Source organism: Schistocerca serialis, chromosome 2 (genome assembly GCF_023864345.2).
Source record: "Schistocerca serialis cubense isolate TAMUIC-IGC-003099 chromosome 2, iqSchSeri2.2, whole genome shotgun sequence".
NCBI lineage: Eukaryota > Metazoa > Arthropoda > Insecta > Orthoptera > Acrididae > Schistocerca > Schistocerca serialis.
The window spans coordinates 652067034-652094170 of record NC_064639.1 but is presented as its reverse complement, the minus strand read 5'-3'; the positions used below and the strand labels follow the sequence as shown (position 1 = coordinate 652094170).

At 40.2% G+C, this 27137-nt stretch overlaps 1 protein-coding gene across 2 annotated transcripts in view; it reads left to right on the top strand.

Annotated features, from left to right (window-relative positions):
• Positions 1 to 27137, top strand: part of LOC126457734 (neuromodulin) — an 895299-nt gene that overhangs the window by 831076 nt on the left and 37086 nt on the right. For both annotated transcript variants that reach the window (XM_050094276.1, XM_050094277.1), the window contains one exon: positions 5240 to 5361. In XM_050094276.1, the coding sequence (XP_049950233.1) occupies positions 5240 to 5361 (122 nt within the window). The remainder of the gene's footprint in view (positions 1 to 5239; positions 5362 to 27137) is intronic.

The following is a 27137-nucleotide window of genomic DNA, read 5'->3' as shown; positions in this document are numbered from 1 at the left end:
AATGTTACACTGAAAGCAAACCCTGTCCTTTCCTCCTGTGTTATCCCACTATGTGTTTGTGTACTTTTGTGTATTTGTTTTCTTCCTGTCTCTGTGTACAGTTTCATAGAATTTTTTTCTCTTCTAATACTAAGCTACATTCACTATGATAAGGAATACTGTTATCCTCAAATATAATTTGCATTAATAATATGTTATTTTCTTTGTAAAGATGTTTAGACATTATTTATTCTGTTCTGTTTTAATGCTCATGTGTGAAGTTGATGTTTCGAAAGTTATTCTGATCTTTTATGTATGTACTCATGTCATAATTCCTGTAACACTGATGTATATGTTATTTCGATTCTTTTGTAATGCCTGTACTACAAATGTTATCTGTATTATTATGTCTTTAATGATGTATTTTGTACCTTTGTAATTGTATTCTTATGTTATAAAATTGTAATTGACACCAGTTCATCATATTATTAACTTGTAAGTTCCATTTCACTGCACACGTTTCTGTTGGTCGTAGTATATGGACAATATGTGAGAAGTAGGGACTGTTAGTGTTTGCACGTGTGTTAATAATTCAGCAAGGGACTGGATAACAGCATTGCTGGTTCTAAGGACAATTCCAAAAACTTTGTAAGTGCACAAGTGGTGGTTATGGACTTTCTATATTGCCCACAAGACTCTTCGATGGTGATTGTGCACCTGCACAGTCGCAGCAGATGGCTGCTGGCCATCTATACAAGGACTACAGTGGGTATACACCTTTGATGATCCATCAATACCATTATTTCTACAAGGACTGCAGTGGTTCTGCACCTTTGGTGGCCCACCAATACCATATTCTCTACCAGGACCACAGTGGGTCTGCTCTGTGATGACCTACCTACCAATATTCTTCAAAACTTCGACTGACTCTGCGGTTTGTTTGCTCTGTTGTGGCCCATTACCTGTCTGCATGTCAAGAGTCAGCACTGTCTTTCCGTTGGAAGGACAACACTACTTCTTCAAGACTGCATGGAAATCCACTACTTCCGTGTGCATTGTCTATTACTGCTCAGACTTTGAGAAAAGAAACGGCAGTTTTACTGTTATAACCAATCAGAACTGTCTTTATGGACTGTGAGAAAATTTTAGCTTTTGATCAACATTGTATCAATAAGTGTGTGCATTTGATTTCTTTGTTATTGTAATTGTGAAAAAAATTTTAACAAATATGTATTGACCAGTGCCCAAAACAATTTGTAAAATTTTTTGTGGGGAGCACGGGGGCTATGTAAGTAGGCTGTTTATGTTTTATTATTGGCAACGTTACGTAGCGCTCTGTATGAAAATCACTGGCTGTGCTGTGTGCAGTCTGTGGCTAGTTTGCATTGTTGTCTGCCATTGTACTGTTGGGCAGTTGGCTGTGAACAGCGCGTAGCGTTGCGCAGATGGAGGTGAGCCGCCAGCAGTGGTGGATGTGGGGAGAGAAATGGCGGAGTTTTGAAATTTGTAAGACTGGATGTCATGAACTGCTATGTATATTATGATTTTTCAACACTATTACATTGTTTGTTCTCTATCAAAATCTTTCATTTGCTAACTGTGCCTATCAGTAGTTAGTGCCTTCAGTAGTTTGAATCTTTTATTTAGCTGGCAGTAGTGGCGCTCGCTGTATTGCAGTAGTTCGAGTAACGAAGATTTTTGTGAGGTAATTGATTTGTGAAAGGTATAGGTTAATGTTAGTCAGGGCCATTCTTTTGTAGGGATTATTGAAAGTCAGATTGCGTTGCGCTAAAAAAATATTGTGTGTCAGTTTAAGCACAGTCATGTATAATTTTTCTAAGGGGACGTTGCAATAACTGCCTTCTGGTGTCTGTACAAATTGTAAATAGCCTTTCGCTCCCTGTATTTTACCCCTGCTACCTTTAGAATTTGAAAGAGAGTAGTCCAGTCAACATTGTCAAAAGCTTTCCCTAAGTCTACAAATGCTACAAACGTAGGTTTGCCTACTCTACAATAGCCATTCGAAAAACGACGCCGCGGAATGGCGAGAATAATTGAAGTACAGCAAAAAATATACAGAGTTCACTTCTGTCCGGCCTGTTTAGCAAAACTCTTCCACCAAATTTTTTTATGATTTTAATTACAAAACGTATTTTAAACAGAAAAACAAAAACACAAGTTTACCACATATAACAGTACTAATATGTTTCTATCGGTATACCTTCATCTGACTCTTTAGACGGTTTTGAAGATACATGAGGGCAATGCGTATATTAAGGGCTTATTTCAATAGTGGTACAAGTCCATTACCTCCACTTTTCTGTCTATAATGTTCTGAAATTAATGAGCCAAACGAACAGAAAGAAAGGTTCATATCCAGCAACAAGCCATATGCTTGAATATTTCTGGTACCTCAATTGCAGATTTTTCAGCGCTCATTTAACTTTAGGGTTCTTTATCTCAATATGAACAAAACTGGACTTTTACCACTGTTGAAATAGGCCCTTCATATGTATTTCATGGCTAGCATATATAACGCTGTAATGTTCATTGTGCATAAGGCATTGAAACCGATGACAAAAATACTTTGCGATCGAGCCAGGAAATGTTTCTTTACATATTTCTAAATTGAAGTCCCCCTCCACGTTTTTCTGTATATGTGAAGACTGATCTCAGAAACTAGTGTAGGTATTTTGACGGTTTATTACCTGCACGCCAGAGAAGTAGTCCAGCCGTAGATACTAACTGCTACCCATATGAAGCCTAGGCGAGTCACAAATATGAAAGTGCCAATTAACAACTAAACAGAACCAGTCGAAAAGTTTTTATGTTTGTGGAAGTTGAAAACACCAGCTGGATTGACACGAAAGGAAACGGAAGAGTAAACCTAACTTGGAAAGCTTTTCGTAAACTAATTAAAGTTTTCAAAATTAAGCTTACACTGAGTCTGAATAGGTAAGTTAAGTTTACGAGTAGTTTATATTGTCAGTATTGATTTACACCGTTCGTCAGAAAAGTTTCGAATCTGATTTTAATCCTGGCGTAAAGCGACATCAACACAGTAAGTGCGGTGCCTGCTTGAATCACTGCTGTGAACAACAGGTGTGCATTCGATCAATCAATATGAGTAGGCAGTATTAAGTAGTGGACGTGCGGCCGTAGTGTGTCAACGTTGTTGTGTCCAAATCGCAATGGAGCATCATCTCTAAATCAGGCGTTCAAGACGCTGTCCAGAACGTTTTGAAGAAGAGAAAAGTGTGTACAAATATGGTCCCGCACGCTCCGGCTCTCAAAGGGAAACAACGACTCGTGACTTGGCTGAAATGCAAACAGTGGACATATCTTTCCCGAAAAAAATTATTAGGGTGAAGAGACTTGGTATTATCAATGTGAATCTACCACAAAACGACAGAGTGCAGAAAGTCACATTAAGGGTCAGTTTCACATGTTTGTATGAACGTAGTGAGGGGAAAATGTGCATAGCATCTAAAGCATAAAAACCACCATACAAACTTTTCTCTATTTTTCTATTCATCCAATCTCGAAACCTTTTGGAAAGATGGTGTGCCGCAGTGTGATGTTTAATGCAAAAACTGTGTAAAAAGTGATGATTCCTTAGAGTGTCACGGGGAGATGAATGTTGGTGATTACCAGAGGAGGAAGGAAAACAAACAAATAGATGAGCGAACAGACTAAAAGACGTAATTACGGATGCATGGAGAATAGCGTAGCCAGCCAAACGAATGCTAGATGGACCGAGGACATTCTTTTCTGATTTCGGAGAATAATGAGTGAGTGAAAAGACGACCTAATGAAATGCAGTTATTGATAGTTACAATGTCTGTATTTATACAGCGTCTCTGTCTTCACAATACAATGTCTTTCAGACACGCTTACGTGCCTGGCGGAACAGGCACTGACACTGATGATTACAGCTGTGGTAAACATTACGAAATAGATCGGCATTCTGCGATTATGCCTTGACGTCAGTTGTTTGCGACACATGAAAATTTGTGTTTGACCGGGACTCGAACCCTGATTTCCTTCTTGCTGTGAGCGCTTGCCTTAGCCACTTCGGCTATCCGAGAACGGTCCTGGAGGCGTACTCGTACAGCCGATGTGGCTAGGGTGACTGTTTGCGGTAAACGGGAAATCCGGTTTCGGATCCCGGTCTGACACAAATTTTCGTGTGTGGCCAACAGCTGACGTCAAGGCATAGTCACAGAATGCGGATCTATTTCGAAATGCAATTGCTCTGTAACGAGCAACCGGTGAGCACGTGTTCCTTGTACCAACATACTCTGTAATATCCCTGAACAACATCTGGAATTTTGTCGGTGGAATACGGTTTCACCCTGTACATAGTGGACAGCAGTAGCCCTATCACATAATACCAGGAGGTACGCCAGACAGTACCTTCGCTTCACACGATGTCTCCCTGTTAAGAAGAACGACGTACTAGGTTCCATTCGCAAGAAAATCTTCAATATACTCGCATATCTGTTCGGATACTTTGTACGGATTTTTTGTTGTGCTATACGAGTAGTTTGGATGATCTGGAGTATGTTTTGATGCCAAATATGCACATGTTTTTAAAAAAATGTGTCAAATCTTATGGGACTTAACTGCTAAGGTCATCAGTCCCTAACCTTATACACTACTTAACCTAAATTATCCTAAGGACAAATACTTACACCCATGCCCGAGGGAGGACTCGAACCTCCGGCGGTTCCAGTCGCACAGCCCAGACTGCAGCGCCTCAGCTCGCTCGCCTAATCCCGCGCGGCACGTATTTTAAAAGTTTCATGTTGTTTAGAGTATGTCGTGGCACAAATAATATTTGTGTTCTGTAATATTTGTTTATGTTAGTAGTGTGCTTCACTTTATGGCCCGCACAACAGTGTAAGGTAGTAAGAAGTCCTTGTGAGCATAAAAAAATTTCTCACTGTGAAAGCAGCGATAACGGCCGCGACTCTTGGCCCCTGTGGATGATCACCCACCCCATGATCAGAGTGCTGTCCCCGGTGACGAGCCGCCGCTGCTTACAGAACTAATGGCCAGGAAGAACCCCCCACCCGCTGTGCAGAGCGGTGGTTGTGCTTGGCCACACCCACTGCCTCCTCCGCAGCCTTCTCATGGCCCCCTGCGACGCGGCAGTACGCAGCCAGCACTCATATACCACCCTGCTGAAGGCGCTGCTCGCAGCGGTCGGCCCACTAAACTACACGCCCTGCTCAGAGTTGTTCTCTCTTGTTTCCAGAACTCTGCAATGCGGCTACCAAGATCCAGGCGCAGTTCAGAGGTCACATGGCCCGGAAGACAACTCCAAAGGAGAAAACCGCTGAGGACCTCAGCAAGGAGATGGAGAAACTAGACGCCAAGGTACGTGTTTCACCCCTATGTCCACCGCGCCAGACTAAAACACGGATCAATACGCTGCGTCTTTGTGCGTCTACTAGTCCGTAACAAGTAATTTCGTTACATATGCGAGTGCAGACTGAAAAAAAAAAATAAAAAAAAAAAAATTACTTATTTCATTTCTTGGTCAGTGATACAGTTCTAAAGTAATTTTCTAATCGTTTAGTAGAGTGCCTACAGTTTTGGTTTCTTTTGGGAAACAAAGTTTGTAGAAAATCTATTTTCACTTAAACTGAAGGATGTAACAGAAATATTTGTCTATCCTTGCACTAGCTGGTTACAGGGACTTCGACTGTCAAGTCTGAAATGGAAATTAACACCTGCAGCCGTCGCTTTTGCATTTCATTTAATTATGCAACCAGTTTCGGTGTTCCTTTACACCAGCTTCGGACCCCTTGACCACCGTAAATTGGAAGGTTCAAAATGGCTCTGAGCACTATGGGACTTAACTTCTGAGGTCATCAGTCCCCTAGAACTTAGAACTACTTAAACCTAACTAACCTAAGGACATCACACACATCCATGCCCGAGGCAGGATTCAAACCTGCGACCGTAGCGGTCGCGCAGCTCCAGACTGTAGCACCTAGAACCGCTCGGCCACTAGGGTCGACGAATTTGGAAGGAATCCAATCTCGTGTGCAATCATAACAGGAACCAATATTAAATAATCGATGTCCGTAGATCTCTGGTTTGCAAGACACTACCCCTTCGTTTATTAACTGATGACTGTCAGGAGGACAGGCTCCTGTTACGATTGCACACGAGATTGGATTCCTCCCAGTTTACGTTGGGCAAGGGCCTGAAGATGGTGTAATGAAACACTGAAACCGGTTTCGCAAATAAATTGCAGGCAAAAGGCACGACTGTAGGTGCTTTAATTTTCATTTCGAAACGGAAAGTGTCAAACACGAGCACTCTGACTGAACACTACGGAACTGATGCTCGATATGTTGTCTACAAAGACAGCTTATTTTCAGTACAGAAAAGAGCCATTTCTGCAGATGGAGAACGACGTGAGCACATCACTGGGTGTGTCTAACATTATTGGAACTTTACAGGTGAAGATCGCAACACAACTTGCCGGGAGACCGGCGCATGCAACTTACCTTTCGGACTTTCAGAAAGGTCGGTTCATTGTCATAAAATACATGGAAGCATCACAATGACAGATTCGCAGACAGTTGGCCGTTGTACAATGACTGCAGAACGGGTGTTGACAAGAAGGATCCAGGACAACTGTGTGGCAAGAAAACAGAGAAAACAGAGAAGAATTTTTTGACTGGTTCTGATGAACTGATGATTTATATTCTCTAAACTCAGGGAGTGTTTACAGAGAGTCATCACGAAGCGTCGGGAAAATACTAGTGGAAGTTCGACGGATATCTTGGGCTGTGATGCGTAGTTCACCGTTGAGACTGTTAAACAGACAACAGACGTTCCCATAATATAGAGCCAGGGTCAACTGGGACATTGATTGGCATTCTATGGTATTCAGCGATAACTCTCGATTCTCTTTCTGGTGGTCGATTCGATACCAATGTGTCCGTAGACTGCCCAGTGAAAGTGAAACTTGCTGGCAGATTAGAACTGTGTGCCCGATCGAGACTCGAACTCGGGACCTTTGCCTTTCGCGGGCAAGTGCTCTACCATCTGAGCTACCGAAGCACGACTCGCGCCCGGTACTCACAGCTTTACTTCTGCCAGTACCTCGTCTCCTACCTTCCAAACTTTACAGAAGCTCTCCTGCGAACCTTGCAGAACTAGCACTCCTGAAAGAAAGGATATTGCGGAGACATGGCTTAGCCACAGCCTGGGGGATGTTTCCAGAATGAGATTTTCACTCTGCAGCGGAGTGTGCGCTGATATGAAACTTCTTGGTCGGGCACACAGTTTTAATCTGCCAGGAAGTTTCATATCAGCGCACACTCCGCTGCAGAGTGAAAATCTCATTCTGCCCAGTGAAAGGTTGTGAGCAGCTCGGTCGAACCTTTCCAACTACTAGAATCATGGTGCAGATTGCTACTGGACTGGTAACTGTTGAAGGGAGGTTGACGCTCGCCATTATGTGGCTGGAATGATACAGTCCTGCTGTCATAGTACAAACTAGCATATTCCAGAAAGATAATGCAAGACTCCACAATTCTGTTCAGACGAAAATCGACTTGAGAAACGGGCGAATTCTTAAGCTGCCCCCTGTTCCTCTGATTTGTCAACCATAGATCATGACTCGGATGTAAAGGGAATACGTATATTTTAATTATTTTAATAAATACAGCAACCAGCCCCTTTCAATGTACGTTTGTTTACACCAGTAGGTATTTCGGGCTTTCACTCATCTTCATTTTGCTTAATACAAAATGGCTCTGAGCACTATGCGACTCAACTTCTGAGGTCATCAGTCGCCTAGAACTTAGAACTAATTAAACCGAACTAACCTAAGGACATCACACACATCCATGCCCGAGGCAGGATTCGAACCTGCGACCGTAGCGGTCACGCGGTTCCAGACTGAAGCGCCTTTAACCGCACGGCCACACCGGCCGCCCAGCTTAATACATTTTTGAATCTTGTGTAAGTACATCGTCAGCACTTTGAATGCTGCTGCTGGCCTGTGCAAAATTAACAATACGTTTTTTGGCAACTACAATTCGCGAGTTGTTATTTACGATACGTTACTGGTTAGGTGAAGACATAGAAAATTACCGGCCCATTTCCCTGCTGCCACCATTTTCAAAAATAATATAAGCAACTATGAAAGACAGATTAATGAATTACCTGAATAAATACAATCTTTTCAGCGAATCACAGTTTGGTTTCCGAGGTGGCAAAAATACGGAGTCAGCCATAGTATAATTTACAAAAGTTGTACTTGATGCTTTTCACAAAGATGAGTGTGTCACAGGCATATTTTTGGGTCTTCCTATGGCCTTTGATGCAGTCGACCACAAGATTCTATTAAATAAATTAGAAGCACTAGGAATAAGAGGGTAATTAATGACTGGTTTCGATAATACCTAGCAGACAGGGTACAAAGAGCAGAGATAACACACACTTCAAATAGATCTAAACATTTAGTAAAACACTTGTCAGAACCATATCAGCGCACACTCGGCTGCAGAGTGAAAATCCCATTCTGGAAACATCCTCCAGGCTGTGGCTAAGCCATGTCTCCGCAATATACTTTCTTTCAGGAGTTCTAGTTCTGCAGGTTCGCGGGACAGCTTCTGTAAAGTTTGGAAGGTAGGAGACGAGGCAGTGGCAGAAGTAAAGCTGTGAGGACGGGGTGTGAGTCGTGCTTGGGTAGCTCAGATGGTAGAATACTTGCCCGCGAAAGGCAAAGGTCCCGACTTCGAGTCTCGGTCCGGCACACAGTTTTAATATGCCAGGAAGTTTAAGAACCAAAATACATTAATATAGGGGTCCCACAAGGTAGCATATTAGGACCAATACTATTCCTGATATACACCAATGACTTTCCGAGTAGTGTTACTCATGGTGAAAAACTTCTCTTCGCTAATGGCAGCAATATTATAGTCACTGAGAAAACAAGAGAACTCCTTGCACAGAAAGCAAAGCAAACGAAGCTCTCAAGGAAATTTACAATTGGTCAAAAAGCAATAAAGTGACATTGATCATAAAGAAAATTACTTTGTAAATTATAGATTGCAGCGACTAGTAGTCCTTTTTTAATTTTTTGGTGCAGATCTATATTTCGGCTAGAAGCTAGCCGAAATCTAGATCTGCACAATAAAATTTAAAAAGGACGACTGATCGCTGCAATCTAGAAGCTTGCCGAAATCTAGATCTGCACAATAAAATTTAAAAAGGACGACTGATCGCTGCAATCTATAATTTACAAGTCAATATATTAGTCGCTGAGTGTAACAGCTTTCTTAATAGAAGGTAACTTGACGGAGAAAATTAATGCCATGAAGATAGAGTGCGTAACAAATGCTAAATTTCTGGGAATGAATACTGATTCTCAGTTGAAGTGGTGTGAACACACAAAGGTACTTGCAAACAGAATGTCATCAGCATGTTATGCCCTTAGAGTCCTATCATCAGTGTGTAACATGCAGTGTCTTTTAGTTACATACTATTCATATGTACACTCAGTTCTTAGCTATGGCACTCTTTTTTGGAGAACAAATGCATAAAATATGAACACAATTTTCAAACTCCAGAAAAGAGCCATAAGAATAATAACCAAAAATAGTAGTCTATCTCATTGTAAAGATCTGTTCAAAACACTGGGGATTTTAACTGCTCTTTGTGAATACATTTACCAGTCAGTTGTACACATCAAAAATAACATTGGTAATTACTGCACAAATAGCTCTGTCCATGACCATGGAACAAGAGCTAGACTCAACTTACATTTACCAAGAAAAAATAGACATAATACTCAAAACAGCATTTTCTACCAAGGAATAGAACTGTACAAAAATCACAAAACGAGATTAAAGAAATTGCAAAAATAGACTTATTTAAAAAGTCAGCTAAAAGGTACCTGTTATGCAATATATTTGATACATTGAAGGATTACTTAAACAAAACAGATAAGGCGTTTGTTTAAAAAAAGTTATGCAAATAAATAATAATAATGATTATAAAACCTGCAACATTCCACACAACACCTTCACACTGTGTTTCTTTCCTTCCTTTTTTCCTTTTCTACGAATAGCACAATACTAACACCTCTTCCTCTTTCTGAACTCAACATTCTATACCAGGAGTATATCTAATGATTGTCTCTAACTACAAGTCTATGTGTATACAAATCAGTTTATTTTAAATTGATCTAGGCTTGTATATACTTTGACATGTCCTATATCCTTGTGAAAAGAGATCTGTGGATGAATAAAGCTGCTGCTGCTGCTGCTGCTACTACTACTACTACTACTACTACTACTACTACTACTACTTACTCCGCCTGTTGTTATTCCAATTTTTACCTTTGTAGATGTGAAACAAACACTTTCTCATTTGTATATTGCACGAAAACGCGCAGTATCCTCCATGTTGCCGACTGTCATCTTCGTTTGCATCGGAAAATTATATCTATGGTCAAAGCTTTATTTTACTTACATGTTAAACAATTTCAGTTTTTCACTTTTTAGTTGTACAGAAGTTTAAACTAGAATAGTACTTTCAGAGCACGTAAATGAAATATAACTTTGAGAACAGATATAATTTTCCGACGTTAACAAAGATGTTAGTCAACGACGTGGCGGATACTGCGCTGTTTATGTGGAAAATACGAGTAAAAAACTTTTTGTGACACATCTGTGACCGCGAAAATCAGAATAACAAGCAGAGTAGAAAGTGAGAACACCTAACCAATAATATCTCGTAAATACATAACTCGCGAAGAGTAGTAGCTAAACAAAATTATTAATTTTGCACAGGCCAGCTGTAGCATCCAAACTGCTCTCAATGTTTTAACGACGTACTTAATGAAGATTCAAATGTGTTACGCCAACTGAATAACATCTTCGTACTTAATGCAGCTAATGCCAAAAACATTCGGCAGTTGTGAATAAATTTCACAAGTTTAGTACCGGTGCAAGATCGTCATCAACGTCTGTTTCTTCAAACACTGTTAAAAATAGGTCTCAGAATTATAAGCTTCTACGGGAAAAATGATGATCCTAATACTAACGCTGAATACGTTTATCTCCTTGAAACCCTGTGACGGTAATCTAAGTAAAAATTGCGAGAGGTAGGGTCGTAGTAAGACATGTGGAGGTTTGGGTTGGTCCTGGAAGTGTGCTCGGATGGCCGAAGTGGCCAAAGCGACCACTCGCTACAAGCGGGAAATCCGGCTTCGGATCGTGGTCCGGCACAAATTTTTCGTTTGCCACCAGTACGTAATATTTTGAAACCTACAACAGCTAGTGTAAAAAAAGTTCCGCAATTGTGGATAAAATAATAAAAAACCGACTGATTGCTGTATTTTTCAAAATAATGTAATCCATAGTCACGGAGCTCAACAGCAAGTAAAATAGATAAATTATTGTATACTTTCATACCAGCCTCCAGCCATCAATCTCCATCAATTGATACAGCATGTTTCAGTCATGACAAGAGATTGACGATGACATTTAGGGGCTGTTGGATTCCCCGCCATAAGGAATACGAGATTCTGTTCGTTACCGCTGAAGTCACATCTCATACTGATGATGATAATGGAGATCAGTTGAGACTCAAATGAAAGTTTAATCATTTAATACGCTTTAGGTGATGATGATCACCACGACGTTTGATAAAATCGGATTAGTGCTTCACGATGTATCACTTCCGCCATCGTATTTCCAGCCATTTAACCTGTAACTTACTATCCAGACGGTAAGATAGTTGGTGTTATCAAAATTTCGACTTTTTATTTGTACATTGTTTCATAGAATGATACTTTTTGCATTTAATACATGAAACTCAATATCATTTCTATGTGTAAAATAGACATTTACGAAAAAATATAACATTAAGACTAAGAAGTAAGATATATGTACAGACTGAAGCGACGAATGAAAATTTGTACCAAGTCCAGGTTTCAAACCCAGGTCTGCTGCTCACTAGGCAGATGCCCTAACCACTACGCCACCCTGGGACAGTGGCCTTTAGCAATACTTTTTAGTGTAGGCAAAAAAAAGTAGCAAAATGAGTGTGGGTAGGAAAAAATTGGCTGCCCTCAGCACGTCTTTATGACTCCGCAGGTGTGCTGTGCAGATGAGTCTACTCATACGTTCCCACGTTTTAACAAGAATTATACCCATTTCTTACTCTGCTTCGTGCGTTATGGAAGTTTGATACTATCTAGACCGCTTCTTGTTTCAGCAAAATAATGGTTTCATCGACTTCACCAGTCAATAAGGCGATGAAATGAAATATTACGGAGAGAATTCTTGCAGTGGCGGCATCAGACAGTTGCGCCAGTCAGAGAAATGAAATGAGTTACTCACATTTGATATTTACTTAAAAATTAATTAAAGTCGCTGTCGAAGGCCTACAAGGTCTCCCAAGCTGCTGTGGCTGCAGAAGAGAGTTAATTAACAAGCCGCAAGAGGCTTACACAACCCCCTTTAGAGATGAAGCAAGAGATGAAAACGCTCAATTTTCTTGTGAGAGGAATCGCTTAATGTTGCTTAGCTGAAATCTTGGCAAGAGATGAAAGTCGGTTAAATAGCCAATTGCAACTATTTAAATTAATTTGCAATAAGAAATACCTGACAGTGATTGGTTAAATTCACTGGAAAGTGACGAAATTGACACAATCTCCATGTACTGAAGTGAAAGGGTACAACATAATTAGACGAGATAATCCACCCTTAGACACGATGACGCTGTCTATTACTGCAACATGATCAGTTCATGCGCGCTGAGATGCTGTCCTTACCGACTCTCAAGTTTGGTCTAGTGTTGTTGTTGTTAGTGTTGTTGATGTAGTCTTGACTCCGAAGACGATGCACCCCTTCAAGATAGTCTATCCTGTTCAATCCTCCTCGTCTCTATGAAACTACTGCAACCTACTTTCCTTTAAACGTGCTTCCTGCACTAAAATATCTACCAGCCGCTCTTCTCTGCAACCTCACTAATCCTTGATGCCACGGGATATGTCCTATCACCCGATTTCTTCTTTTAGTCAAGTTGGGCCACAAATTTCTTCTTTCCTCGTTTTGATTCATCACTTCATTAATTTTTCGATCTATCTATTTAGTCTTCAATATTCTTCTGTAGTACCACATTTTAAAAGTTTATATTCCCTTCTTATCTGTACCGTTTATCGTCTATGTTCCAGAAAAGATTTCCTAACACTTAAACTTATATTCTGGGTTAACAAATTTGTCTTTTTAAGAATGCTTTTTTCGCTATTGCCAGTATGCACTTTATTTCCTCCCTACTTTTTTCATCATCAATTATTCTGCTGCCCAAGTAGCTCATCTGCTACATCCATTAAGTCGTTTCCTAATCTAATTTCCTCAGCATCACCTGATTCCATTCTACAACATCCCATTGCCTTTTTTACTTTTTTTGTTACCTTATAAACTGTTTACAAGAGGTTATCCATTCCAGTCTTACGAGCCCTTTGATACTCTTATAGAATTACAATCTCGTCGTCAAACCTCAATGTTTTCATTTCTTCTTCGTAGGTTTTAATTCACTTCCCAAATTTCGCCTTGGTTTCCGCTACTGCTTGTTCAATGTAAAGGTTGAACAACATCGCAGATAGGCTATATCCCTATCTCACTTCCTTGTCAGCTGCGTGGGGTAACCGCGCCGTCTGGGGCGTCTTGTCACGGTCCGCGCGGCTACCCCCGTCGGAGGTTCGAGCCCTCCCTCGGGCATGGGTGTGTGTGTTGTCCACAGCGTAAGTTAGTTAAGTTAGATTAAGTAGCGTGTAAGCTGATAGACCAATGACCTCAGCAATTTGGTCCTATAAGACCTTACCACAAATTTCAAAATATGGCTCTGAGCACTATGGGACTTAACATCTGAGGTCATCAGTCCCCTAGAACTTAGAACTACTTAAACCTAACTAACATAAGGACATCACACACATCCATGCCCGAGGCAGGATTCGAACTTGCGACCGTAGCAGTCTCGCGGTTCCGGACTGAAGCGCCTAGAATCGCACGGCCACCGCGGCCAGCACAAATTTCAAATTTCTCACTCCCTTGTCAACCACTGCTTCTCTATCACCTCCCTCGACAGTTATAACTGCAGCCTTGTTTCTCTACAAGTTGTATATAACCCTTCGTTCCCTCTATTTTATCCCTGCTACCTTCAGAATTTCGAAGTGTGTATGCCAGTCAACATTGTCGAAAACTTTATAAAAATCTACAAATGCTATAAACAGAGGTTTGCCTTTCTTCAATCTATCTCCTAAGATAAGTCGTTGTGTCAGTGCTGCCTCGCGTTTTCCTACATTTCTCCCTAACCCAAACTGATTTTCTCCGAGTTCGGCTTCTACAGGTTCTTCCAGTCTTCTGTAAATAACTGGCGTCAGTACTTTGAAACCATGTCTTACAAAACTGCTGTCACGGGAATATTCGCACCCGCGAACGCCTATCTTCTTTGGAATTACTGGTCCAGTCTATAAATCATTAAATACAGCCATAGTGCGGATCTATACCTCTGGCTGTTGTTCAAGTCTACCTTCCTTTATCAATGCAATGTTTTACTGACGGTAGACGGCCTATAAGTTTATGACAGTTACGAAATTTGTTATATTAACGACGAGCATTATAATAGTAAATATGACCTAGCCAGTCGTTTTAATGGAAATTTCGTGGTGTCCTAATTCTAACATTCTGCTATGTGCGGGATCATCGCATAGCCAGAAGTATTAATATTTCTACTACTTGTGCGAGCTCATCTATGTAGTATTGGTGCTTCAGAGGTGTTACCTGTGGCATTTTCACCGCATTATACAGATTGGTGCATGAGACTTTTCGAAGTAAAACTGTGTTCCTAAACAGTATTCAACAATTCGTCTACTACATATGTCTATAGTTTATAGCAAAATAGTGTGTATAAAATAACACTACATTCATTTACGAATGTTTATTGGAACGACACGATTCGACAACATGCTGCCGTCATCAGTTGCATACAATTATATGTAGGAACGAACTTTGTTCAAGTCCATAAAAACTGATTTATAAATTATTTCGTAAAGAAAAAAATGACTTAATAATACTGAACAGACCAATAAATACTAAATAGTCATACTGTGGAATGTATGTAACGACATAAATATGATTATATAAAAAAAGTCTGTATTCTTAGTCTATACGCTACCATAGAAATTGAAATAAGTTTTAACAGATAACTATCTTTGGAATGGAAACTACTGTACGTGAAAGCATGAAGTGATGTGGTGTATGGTCTTGTGCTCTGTGTCCCATACAAGGCTGTATTCGACAAAAAGACGTAAATAAAAACATCACCGACATTGAAACTTAATGACAGATTAAAACTGTGTGCCGGACCGACACTCGAACACAGGACCTTTGCGTTTCGTGGGCAAGTGCTCTACCCACTGAGCCAACCAAGCACGATTCACGAACTGTCCTCAGAGCTTCACTACCGCCAGTACCTCATTCTAGAATCACCGACATTATTCAAACATACGAAACACATAATGGTGCACACTAAAATATATAAATCTTTCTGGACAGGGACGATTTTCGGTACGTAAACTCACTGTCACATCCACGAAATCGATCTCATGACGCTCCTAAGGAATGTGCAAGAAAAGCACCTTAGGAGGGCAGCGTACTGCCGAAATGCGTCTTGCTAATAAATATTACTAAATAAAAGTGATTGGGGCTGAAAATTTATAAAATAATTTTTGTAATCGACAAATTCCATACAGCATGGATGAATACAAATTTACTTCAGTATGAAAGTTTTTTAAAAAAAGTCACTTCGTTTTTCCAACACAGTAGTGACCCCTCACCTTAGGCATTGAAATTAACTTCGAAGGAGGAGTTTACGCCCTGACTACTCGTAGTCAGACTCGATCCTCGTTGTAGATCCATCGAACAGATCAGACACGAAATTACCAGTTTCGACACAGGCCACACCACGCACGCTACAATTAAGGCCTTCTGTTCTGAGGGGAAAATTAAATCCATGCGTGCAACACTCGGAGAAAAAGCCTTTATTACTGTTTAAAAATGAATTTATCTCAAAATAAGATAAAATAGCCTTCTTCTTCTCCTTCTTCTTCTTCGCGGATGGATCACTTACGACCACGCGTAATCAACATTTATTGCCCTTCCTTTTCGCCAAGTATTCCTTCATAAACAACGAATGGGCTAGCTTTCGTTGCGTAGACCACGTATGTCGGTTAGTTTTTCTCTCTTCTTCCTCAAAACCCCTTGTGTTTGTGATGTTTTTTATTTAATTTCTATCGTGTAGATTTGGAGACCCTAATTCTCTCAGGTCTTTTTCTGTCTGTTTGTACCAGTTCGGTCTTGTAGTTTTCTTCTTTAAAAATGTATGGATTTTGTACGTTAACCTGTTTGAGTCCATTCTTTCTAAATGCCCCATGAATTGGATTCTTCTCATGCGCATTGTGTCTGTTATTTTGGAGATATTTTTATATATTTATGCATTGAGCTTTGGATAATGCACACCATCTTTAGTTCTTGGTCCTAGGATTTTCCTCATTATTTTACGTTCTTTCACTTCTGATTCCTCTTTACGTCTTGGTCCCAGTCTGTGTGCTGGTGCACCTGCTTTTCTCCGTTCTCTAACAACTTTTTCAAGAGCACAACTGAAGAGCAGTGGGGACAGTACATCCCCTTGTCGTACTCCTGTGTCTATTTCAAGTTCTGTGCTCACTTCTCCCATAAATTTTACTTTGAATTTGGTCTCTGTGAGTGTTTCTTTTGCGATGTTTGTTGTCTTTTAATCTAGTCCAAATTCTGCTAATACTTCAAAAAGGGATTCTCGGTCTATACTGTCATATGCTTTTTTAAAGTCGACAAACGTGATGACATAACTATTGTTTGAAGTACTATGAAAATATTTCATTGAGTTTTTCAAGTTAAGGATTTGTTCTACACATGATCGACCTTTTCTGAATCCACCTTGGTATTCGCCTAGTTTTGAATCCAGCTGATGTTCTGCTCGGTTTAGTAGGGCTTTAGACAGAATTTTGTATGTTATTGACAATAAAGAGATTCCACGATAGTTGTTGGGGTCTGTTTTACTTCCTTTTTTGTACGGAGGGTGTATGATTGCTGTCTTCCAATCTGTGGGGATTTTTTCAGTTTTCCAGATTTCATGTATAATTTCTTTGAGTTTTGCAATAAGATTTTCTCCTGCATTTTTCCATAATTCTGCGATGGTTTGGTCTTCTCCTGATGCTTTGTTATTTTTCAGTGACTGAATTATCTCCTTAATCTCCTGTAAACTTGGTGGCTTTGAGTCTGGGTTTTGTTGTGTGTGATGGAACTCAAATTTTTCTGCAGGCTTTTCACAATTCAGTAATTTAAAAAAGTATTTTGCAAGAATTTCACAGTTTTCGGTGTTGGTATGGTCAATTTCTCCATGTTTATTTTTGAATTGGAGTGATGGAGGAGAGTACTTTGTTAATTTTTGTTTGAATACTCTGTAGAAATTTCGGGAATTGTTTTTCTTGAAATCATTTTCTATGTCTTCCAGTTTTTTGTCTTCGTGTTGTTTATGGACTGTTCGTACTGCTTTTGTGACTGTTTTCCTGGTATCTTTGAGATCTTCCAGGGTTTTTTGATTTTTGTTGCACAACCAATTTTGCCACGCCTGTTGTCTGAGATTAATCAGTTGGTCACACTCATCTGTCCACCATGGGTGTTTACGTGTTCTTGTTTGCGGTGCTACAGTTTCAGCTGCTTTTAAAAGTCCTGCTTGCTGTTGTTGCCAATTTTGTGGTTTTAAATTTTGTGTTTCTTTTGTAAATTGTTCATTACCATTTACCTTTTGTATATCATATTTACGGTGTAGAGATTTCTTAGAGAATTTTCTTTTTTCTGGAATGACATCTAGGGAGAATTTTGTTGGGTAATGGTCGGAATCTAGGTCTAGTCCATTAAGGACTTTAAGTTTCATGATTTCTACTGTATTTACGCGGGAGATCATTACATGGTCCAACTGATATTCACCTATTAATGGATTAGGTGAGATCCAAGTTTTCGTTTTTCAGTCTCTTTTCTTGAAAAATGTTGATTTGAAAAATTGGTCGTGGTTTTTGCAGATTTCAATGAGTCGCATGCCATTCCGGTTGGTCTGTGTATGCCCTGACCATTTACCTACCCAATATCGATATTTCTTTTCTTTATCGATTTGTGCATTGAAATCGCCCATAAGGATTCTGACATGGTTATTTGGGATTTTTTTGGAGAATATTGTCCAATTGGTTCCAGAATTCTTCTACTTCTTCTACTTTGTTTTTGTTAGTGATGTTAGTTGGTGCATGTCCGTTGATTAGGGTGTATATCTTATTAGCTGATTTTATTGTCATCATGGAGAGCCGACCCGAGTAAGATTTTTAAAGTCGAGACTGAATCAAGTATTGGTGTATCTACTACAAATCCAGTTCCAAATTGTGGACAATTTTCCATGGCTTGTTTGCCAGGTTTTACTTTGTATATCCTGTATCCTTCTGAATCAAAAGGATTTTCATCTGTATATCGTGATTCCTGAAATACAGTAATTTTGATATTACGTTCTCTGGATTTGTCCAGGATATTTTTTAGTTTTCCCATTTTTAGGAGAGAATTTACATTAAATTTCATTAGCCAAATTCTAGATTTTGGTTTGATTTTGTTATTACGGGGTTTTGAGGTACTCCGATTTACCTCCATGCACACTTCTGTGGTCTTCCCAGAATCCGAATAGACCACTTGCGGTTTTTCAACCGTGGGATTTGACCCACTGTTGTCTTTGAAGGTGCTGTATCCATGTTGATTTATTTGGACTGGGTTTGTGACTGAAATTGAGATTTCAGTCTGATTAAGCTCAGAGTTCCACTCCTGAGTTTTATAGATCAGCCGCCACTAACATGTGGAACAGACGCTGTAGGGTTACCGCCACTAACCTGTGGAACCGTCGTGCCCTTTACCTCTTTATAACGAAGATCAATGTGCAAACTTTTAAAAAATATTTCTCTGGGCCAAGTTTTATTCCACATGCAAATATTCATTCAGAACTTGCAGGTTACGTACAAGAAAAAAATTATACTCCACTATGATTTAACTAAATATTTGTTACCACAACATTAACTAATTCGTATATAGTCAGAGTGCAGCCTCATTGAAATACAAATTATGTTAATCAGCCATAAAGTGACATGTTCCTCGTCATTACGATGTACGGCACAAATGGCGCACGCGCCACTTAAATTACTAAACTAAGCTAACTAAACTGAAAGTTCGTCTGCGTGTAACAATTCATATTGCCTCCAACTACTGCTTAATCATTGGGCTAGAAGTAATTTATCTTAGTTTGGTACTGCATCTGCTAAAAATATTGAAAAATTGTTTGCTGGTTCCTTGTCCTTCCCTTCAGATGAGCTTAAAGTTTCATCTTAGTGCTGAAACTTCATTTACATCCATAAATTAATTAAGCTTTCTTCCCTTTTTTCTTCTTCCTTACATTATGTTTCCTAGGTCCGAAGTGACTTTGTTGAGTACCTCTCCAAGTTTTCTTTTTCTTGTTCTATACATCGCAATGTTAAAAAAGAGAGAAATGTCATACTGATACGCTCGTGACTTTTCTATGGTTGATAGTGCTTTTCTGCAGATTTTATGCTTTACCTATTCCAGACAATTTGTACGCACTGACTTTAGTAATTACTAAAGCTTCCTCTCCGATTCCTGCTGACGTGTTTCAGATCAGTTCATTTAGGCCAGTCAAAAACTAACCGTATTTATAGGTCACCTCTTTCTTTCATCTCAACCTTATCGTCGATTACGCTGCAAGACAGCTTTCCCTCATCGAACAAGCTTTTGATGTTCTCCTGTTGTCTACCTGTTCTTCCTCCTACGTTTGAAAGAGTTTTCTCCTTTACACGCCAGAACTTTCCATTCCTTTGAGTTACATTAAAGTTTCTCACACTCATCTTCCGTCTGTCTTATGAACTTATTTTTCAGTATTTTTACACGTCCGTTTCATTTATTCTGATCTTACTTCTACCCATCGTACCTTATCATTTGCACTCTCGTATTTTCTTCTTTTACCACTGAACCGGAGTATTCTTAACTACACCTTTATTTTTAATACTGCAGAGATTATAGTGTCTTCACACTTACAGAGTTTCTTCTTTTTTATATTCCAGTCCAATTCTGCTGTACTAGCCTCTGGGTTTAGTAAAAACTGCTTCGGGGATTTTTTCGCTTCACGTCATCTCATCTTATTTTTCCGACATCCCACTTCCTCATTTGCACATTGTTTGTACTCTTCAGTGTCTTTGGCTGTCACTCACCTCTTAGACTCGATGAAGATCCGTCCTATGATATGCTTTTCCTATTCAACATTTACACTACAGTTAAGCAAAGATTTCAGGAGCAACACTTTTAGTGATGCCCTGTGATTGTTGGTCATTTGTAATTTCGGCAGGCTGTATTCGCTAAGGCCATTTCTACAATTAGAACTCATGTAATCTGCTGAAAAGATGCCTGGGTTCCATTACGAAAAACATCATCTTTCTTTATGACAATGGTGAAAAGAAAACTGAGTGATTTTGAGATGCGATTTGTTGGAACGTCCGTTGGATTTGGATCCCCCAGTTGACTTCCACTTATTCTCAGATCTACAGACCTCTGCGCCTGTAAAATATGTTGAGCCGAACAAACAAGTTATGCACCTATGGATGAATATTTAGCAGACTTTACAAGTGCACTCTGCAGGGGTGGATCAGATCCCTGGAACGTTGGATCAGGCATACTCACTTGAAAAGCGATACCATGTTTCAGCCAATAAACGTTTTTCACTGCGGACTTTTCACTTTACCCTTGTGCCAATGGCTTTGCCACGTTGAAGACATCAGTTCTCGTCACATCACCGACGTTAAGTAACTTCGGGTGTGGCCAGTACTTGGATTGGTAACCACTGGTGCTCGTCATGTGCTATTCACTGCCTTCCCTTTGCCTCTAGGGCAAAGGAGATAACGGGTAGTGACGCAAAGTCAATTATCATCAGTCTTTGAGCCGTTGTCCTCGATTAAATCCCAAACCTGTCCACAGTTTCTCATGAGGTGATGGCATCTAACACTGTTGATGATGATCCGCCCATAGGATGCATGGGATGGGAATTTTAAGATGATAGGCAGCCCCTTTGGTACTACAAAAGAAGTGAACAGATGAGGTCATAGGTCCCGAAACTTACACACTACTTAAACTAATTTATGCTAGTAAAAACACACGCACATACACACAAACATGCCCAAGGGAGGACTCGAATCTTCGACGGGAGGGGCAGCGCAGTCCGTGACTTGACGCCTCTAACTGCGCGGCCCAGCCATTAGTGCCATACGAGTTTCTTCCACTTTCGTACCTTGCTCTTGTAGAATTACTGGAATTATGGAACCTTGGGAGACATTTTTATTTTTTCTCCACCGCATGTTACTTAACTCTTTATTGTACAGCAAGTATGTCATTGTTGGTCAGACCTTAGAATTTTAAAATGATGTGTGCTACATGTCCATAATTTTAAACTGTGTTATAAATCTGGTTTGTGCTATATACATATTTTAGAACTATGAACACTTAGTGTGCACCTTTGTAAAATTCTAAAGTGCCGTTCAATAATATACTGTCTATACTAGTTGCTGCACAATAAAGATTTTAGCGGCGTACGGTTGGCACATAAAAGTGTCTTTCATAACAGCTATATTTAATAGCTCGGGGAGAAATCACTTCGTATTGTCTATTCAGATTAGGGTCGCTAGTTTCATTTAACAATTTTTCTTTATATGTGTTAATGTTAATTACGTATTATTTAGAACGCATAAACTGGGAGATAGGTGAATAAAGTACGAAATATTTCTTTTAGTGCTTGGGCTCGGAACTTACTTCTTGAAAGAGAATGGTTCAAATGCTCGGTATTTTTATTAGGCAATCTCGGAATCCTTAATCATTTCTTTTCCAAATGAGCCAACTCGCCATTTCCTGTCGACGATCCGTTAATCTATTGAAGTGGAGGCAATAAGCTACAGTCGACAAAATCTTCATAACGTTCATGAATAAATCCTTTTGACGCGTTTTAGACAGGTGAGAGGATCCACTAATTACCTGCGCGTGTAGTGCTTCTCTATTGAAAAACGCCCTCTGTTTTAGCTAGTGGAAAACGTATCGTAAGGTTTTGTGTAGCACCTGATAGCAGAGGAAGCCCGCAAATAAAATCCCTGACGAGCAGATGGTGTACTAGTTTGTAAGTTGTGAAGCCAGGACGTCAACAATGCCTGGATGAATTCTGCATTATTTCAATGACACAGGCAGCTGACTGAAATATTCCCACAAACAGCAAACTACGCGAAACAGTTCTCTGCCTCTCATCAAAGGTTACTCGCTGTGATTAATAAGGCGCTATACAATGCTACTGTGTTGTGATGAATACGAAAGTTGGCAATGAACGGGACAGAAACTTGCATAGCCAATAGAACGTTTACCCAATATAAAGAAAATAGTAGGTATTTTTAGGTTCTTGTGGGCTCTGCATCCTCTTCAACCAACAGGAAAGCTTATCTTGGCCAAGAATATTACTAGTACTCACACCTTAACACCATAAATCACAGCAAAACTGAAAATACAAGGACATCTTCGAGCGTTTCAGTAGCAATCTTGCAATAATGAGCCGCAATAAAAAGTAAGGTTTACAGTAGCGCTCAAAAGTATTTTGACAACATAAAACTCGTTATTGTATCTCTTAAAATAAAACACTATCTGGTAGTATCTTGAGTGTAGTGGAGAGCATTAACAGAGATTATTTGAACGTGTCAGGTTGCGAGTTGTTTGTTTACACTTTGCGCTGCCGGACGAATGTCACTTTCAGCGAGCTGAAAAGTATTTTGAAACGCAGTTTGCTCCGTGAATTCGTGGAAGTTACTTGCTTGTTAGTTTTGATTTGTACTGATATTTACTTACAGCGAGTACTTCAGTACACCGAAGCGTAAAGAATATTCTAATTACTTTAGAAACGCCGTGATAAATGCTCTAAAGCAAGGACTGAAACAAACCGAAGTTGCTCGTATTTTTAAAGTGTCTCGTCAGCTCGTTATTACATGGAAAAAACTGTATAATAAACTAAAGACTGTCGAAATAAAGCATTTCAAGGGACGTCCAAGAAAAAAAACGTTTCCTAAAGTCGATTTTATCATAAAAAGTAATCAACAAGTGGTGTTCGCAAGTCGGCTGTAATGATACAAAGAGAATTGAATGGAAAAGACAACGTCGACATTCACGTTTCCACTGTCAAAAGACGCTTCAAATTCTTTGGAGTACATCGACGAAAACCGACGAAAAGGCCTTTAGTATCTACGAAAAACAGGAAGTCCCGACTTCCGTTTTCAGTACTGCACAAATCATGGTCAAGTTCAGACTAGTCTAAAATTCTGTGGAGTGAGGAGAGCAAATTTAATTTAATGTCATCTGATGGTATCAAGTATGTTCGACGTCCTGTAAATAAAAGATATGACTTTCGGTACTAAATTCCCACGGTCAAATATGGAGGTGGCAGTTGGATGGTTTGGGGATGTCTTTCACGCTCTGGAACCGGAACGTTAGTTCGAATTGAAGGTAATATGGATCGGTTCGTTTACGAACAAGTATTGAAGACTCAAACGACGCTGAAGATTACACGCCAGCTGAATGATATTTTCAATAAGATAACGATCCCAGCACAAATCTAACTACATTAGAGGTTTTTAAAACGCAAAAAAGTCAAGGTTTTGGAGTGGCCAATTTCTGTAACATCTGTGGAAGCAGTTGGATCGCAGAATAAGAACGAAAAATTATTCGACCAAATACGCTTTTTTGAAGCTCTCAAAAATGAGTGGGATAAAATTCCGATCGATCGATTCCAAAAGTTGATCGACACAATGCAGGCGCGGTGTGAGGCTGTCATAAAAGCCAAGGGATATTCCACTAAATATTGATTTTCTTTTTACGGTAGATGATAAATATGTGTTAAAAATGTTTTTTAAACAATGTCAAAATAATTTTGCTCCACCATTGTCCTCATTAAAAAAATTACTCTCTATTATGTTGCGAAAAAGGGTTACTTGGTCACTATTCCGTAGAACATTGAATGTCCATCAATGAAATAAATTACTGATTTTCATGTTGCGTACTAGTTTGTAATTAATGCACTTAACATGTTTGTCAAAATACTTTTGAGCGCTACTGTATTTTTAGTGGAATTATTTCACATGTTGCTGTTACCTTGTTATTAACTTCTTATGTTTCTCGTCTAGAAATAAGAATGAGAAAGAAGTAAAACAATGAAACAGCTCAAAGGACGACAACGTCAACAGAAACGTAGAAAGAATAAAGGAAGTGGACCACTGCCTTCTAATATACGCTGTCTGATCGAAAGTATCCGGACACCCGTTAGTGGTCACTGGCATGGGTGCGTCCTCCCTTCGCCTTTACGATGGCTTGGAGTCTGTTCGGGACACTTTCAACGACGTGTCTCAGTGTCTGTGGAGGAATGGCAGCCCGTTCTTCCTCAACCAGTGAAGGTAGTGATGTCGAACGTTTGGGGCTGGAACGAAGTCAGCGTTCTGACTCATTCCAAAGGTGTTGAATTGTATTCAGAGCGGGACTGCTGGCGGACCACTCCATTTCAACAACGTTATTGTCCAAAAAGCAATTGCTTCACAGGTGCTGCTTTATGACGGGGTCCATTATCACGCTGATACAAACCATAATGGCGTCCAAACTGGTGTTTATTTATTTATTTTTGTTTTTGCTGTACGCAGTTCAGAATTATGTCGCACATCTCTGTGTTCTTTAATTTAACAAAGACAATATTTGATGCAATAGGTATGTGAATTCCCACTATACAGGGTGTTACGGGTATTGGTACAGATATTGTGATCATTACTACATTAATACGTACCCATTACAGTGTTTTTTTGTTTGTTTTTTTTACTGCGTTTAGTATGTTTTCTGCTCGGTCGTAACTACACCGCGATGTGGACTACGCCTGCTAGTACAGACTAACCGTTTTACGTCCATGTGACCACAGTTCAATATCTGACCTACTCCCAGGGGAAAATAAACATTAATGGCTTCCTCTTGCCATATATACTTGGAGGTACTAACCACCTAAAACAATACTACTCATAATATATATAATTATTAGTCTGCAAGTGAAGGAAATACCGATGTAATGGAGTTCAGTCATCAACAGACCTGCACTTATACTACTAAGTTGCCTGCACAGATAGTTGTAATCATGTTGCAATAACACAATACGCTAACCGTGCGGAGCTTCATACAAAGACAAATGCCAGTGTACCCTTCTTATTCGGTTGCGACGTTATTCCATTATATACAGTATCATAGTCTCTGAAGAGCAGTTCCTCAAACTATCTAATGTAAGCGCCTTTGATATACCACGCCAGCGATGTCGACTGGGGCACACTGCGAATTTGCGTGTGGGCTCGTGCCTCCGCTGCCAAACGACTCATGACCTGCTGAACTTCCGATAGAACTTCTTCTCCTGCCTCACAAACTCCACAAAAGTTCTCCTGCATATCTTGCGGGAATAGCACTACTGGAAGAAAGAATAATGCAGAGAATCTGTCAAGCCACTACCTAGGGGATTGTTTCCAGAATAAATTTTATCTATGCAGCAGAGTTTGCGCTGACTTGAGATTTGCTGGCAGATTAAAACCTACCGGACTCTGCTGCAGACTGAAAATTACTTCTCTAAACAATCTCCTAGCCTGTGGCTAAGACATTTCTCTCCAGTGTAATTTCTTCCAGGATTGCTAGTACAGCAAGGTACGCAGAATGTGCTCTGCGAAGTTCGGAAGGTGTGAAAAGAGATCCTGGCGGAAGTAAATTTTCGAGCACCCGTTACGGAAGGGAAAGGTCCCGGTTCGAGTCGCGTTGTGGAAAATATTTTAAATACCCGAGGAAGTTTCGATTAAGTTAAGTTCACACTCGTTGGCGTGTGGCTGCGTTCGACGGGATACAAAGTCTTGCTTTAATGATTTTTTTCATACTCTTCTCGATTAACCATTCGTGTTTAAATCTTTAAACAGGTTATGTACCACAGCGTAGGAGCAGCTTTCTTTTGCAAGAAGTTCGCTGACTGCGAGCTTTTTCACAGCGCACGTACAGAGTAGTGGCAACGAAAAAAGTGAAAGGAGGGGAGACGAGGCCCCGCTATTGGGGGCGGGGCAGGACCTGGACACATCTGCGTCACGAGGCTGTCAGCCGCACCACGTAGGCTCGCATTCATCCGGCAGCAGGCGTTGCGTTATTAAAACCGGCCAAATTGAAATGAGCCCGGCAAGTTTTTGTAACACCGCCGCGCCGCCCAGGTTTTAATTCCGTCCCCATGTCGCCGCCACGTCTCGCAAAGCACCAGATGGAAAGAGAATTCCGCTCAGTCTACGTGTTCGGGCCAGAGCTGCACGCAGGAATATGTCGACGCTTTCGCTCTCGGTCGTTAGTTCAAACGGCGTCCACTCTAGCGAAGAGAGCGGCCAAACAAATCTGTTATAGCGACGGCTGCCCAGCCTGCATTTCCAATGGAATCAAAGGAGAATCTAGAAGAGTCAGTACCGTGGTAGCAAGGAATGTCCAGTAGTGAGTAAAGGAATTTCATGCTACTGCATTGTCTCCTATTCTCCCCCACCTTTTCTAACATTTCCTCATTTCTTAACAAAATGTTAACATAATGATGAGTTCACTCCATTTGCATTCCTTGTTATCCTAGCTGTACCCACACAGGATGAAGATATCAAATCCAAGAAGCAGGAAGTGCACTATAGGCTTTTAAAATTGTAACACTAGGAAAGTGTAGTAGGAACAACAAATTCTTAAATTTGTAGCTGACTTGTGATCATACATGGTGTGAAGCTTAATACATACGATTGCCATCTCTGGCGCTAACAACGTCTCCTATCCAGCTGCCCATCGACTCGAACTGAGCTTTAATGACAGGCACAGATACTTGGCGACGTATCCGTGTATGTCATACAAGCTCAGTTCAGCTCGCTGTCCCAACTCTCTACT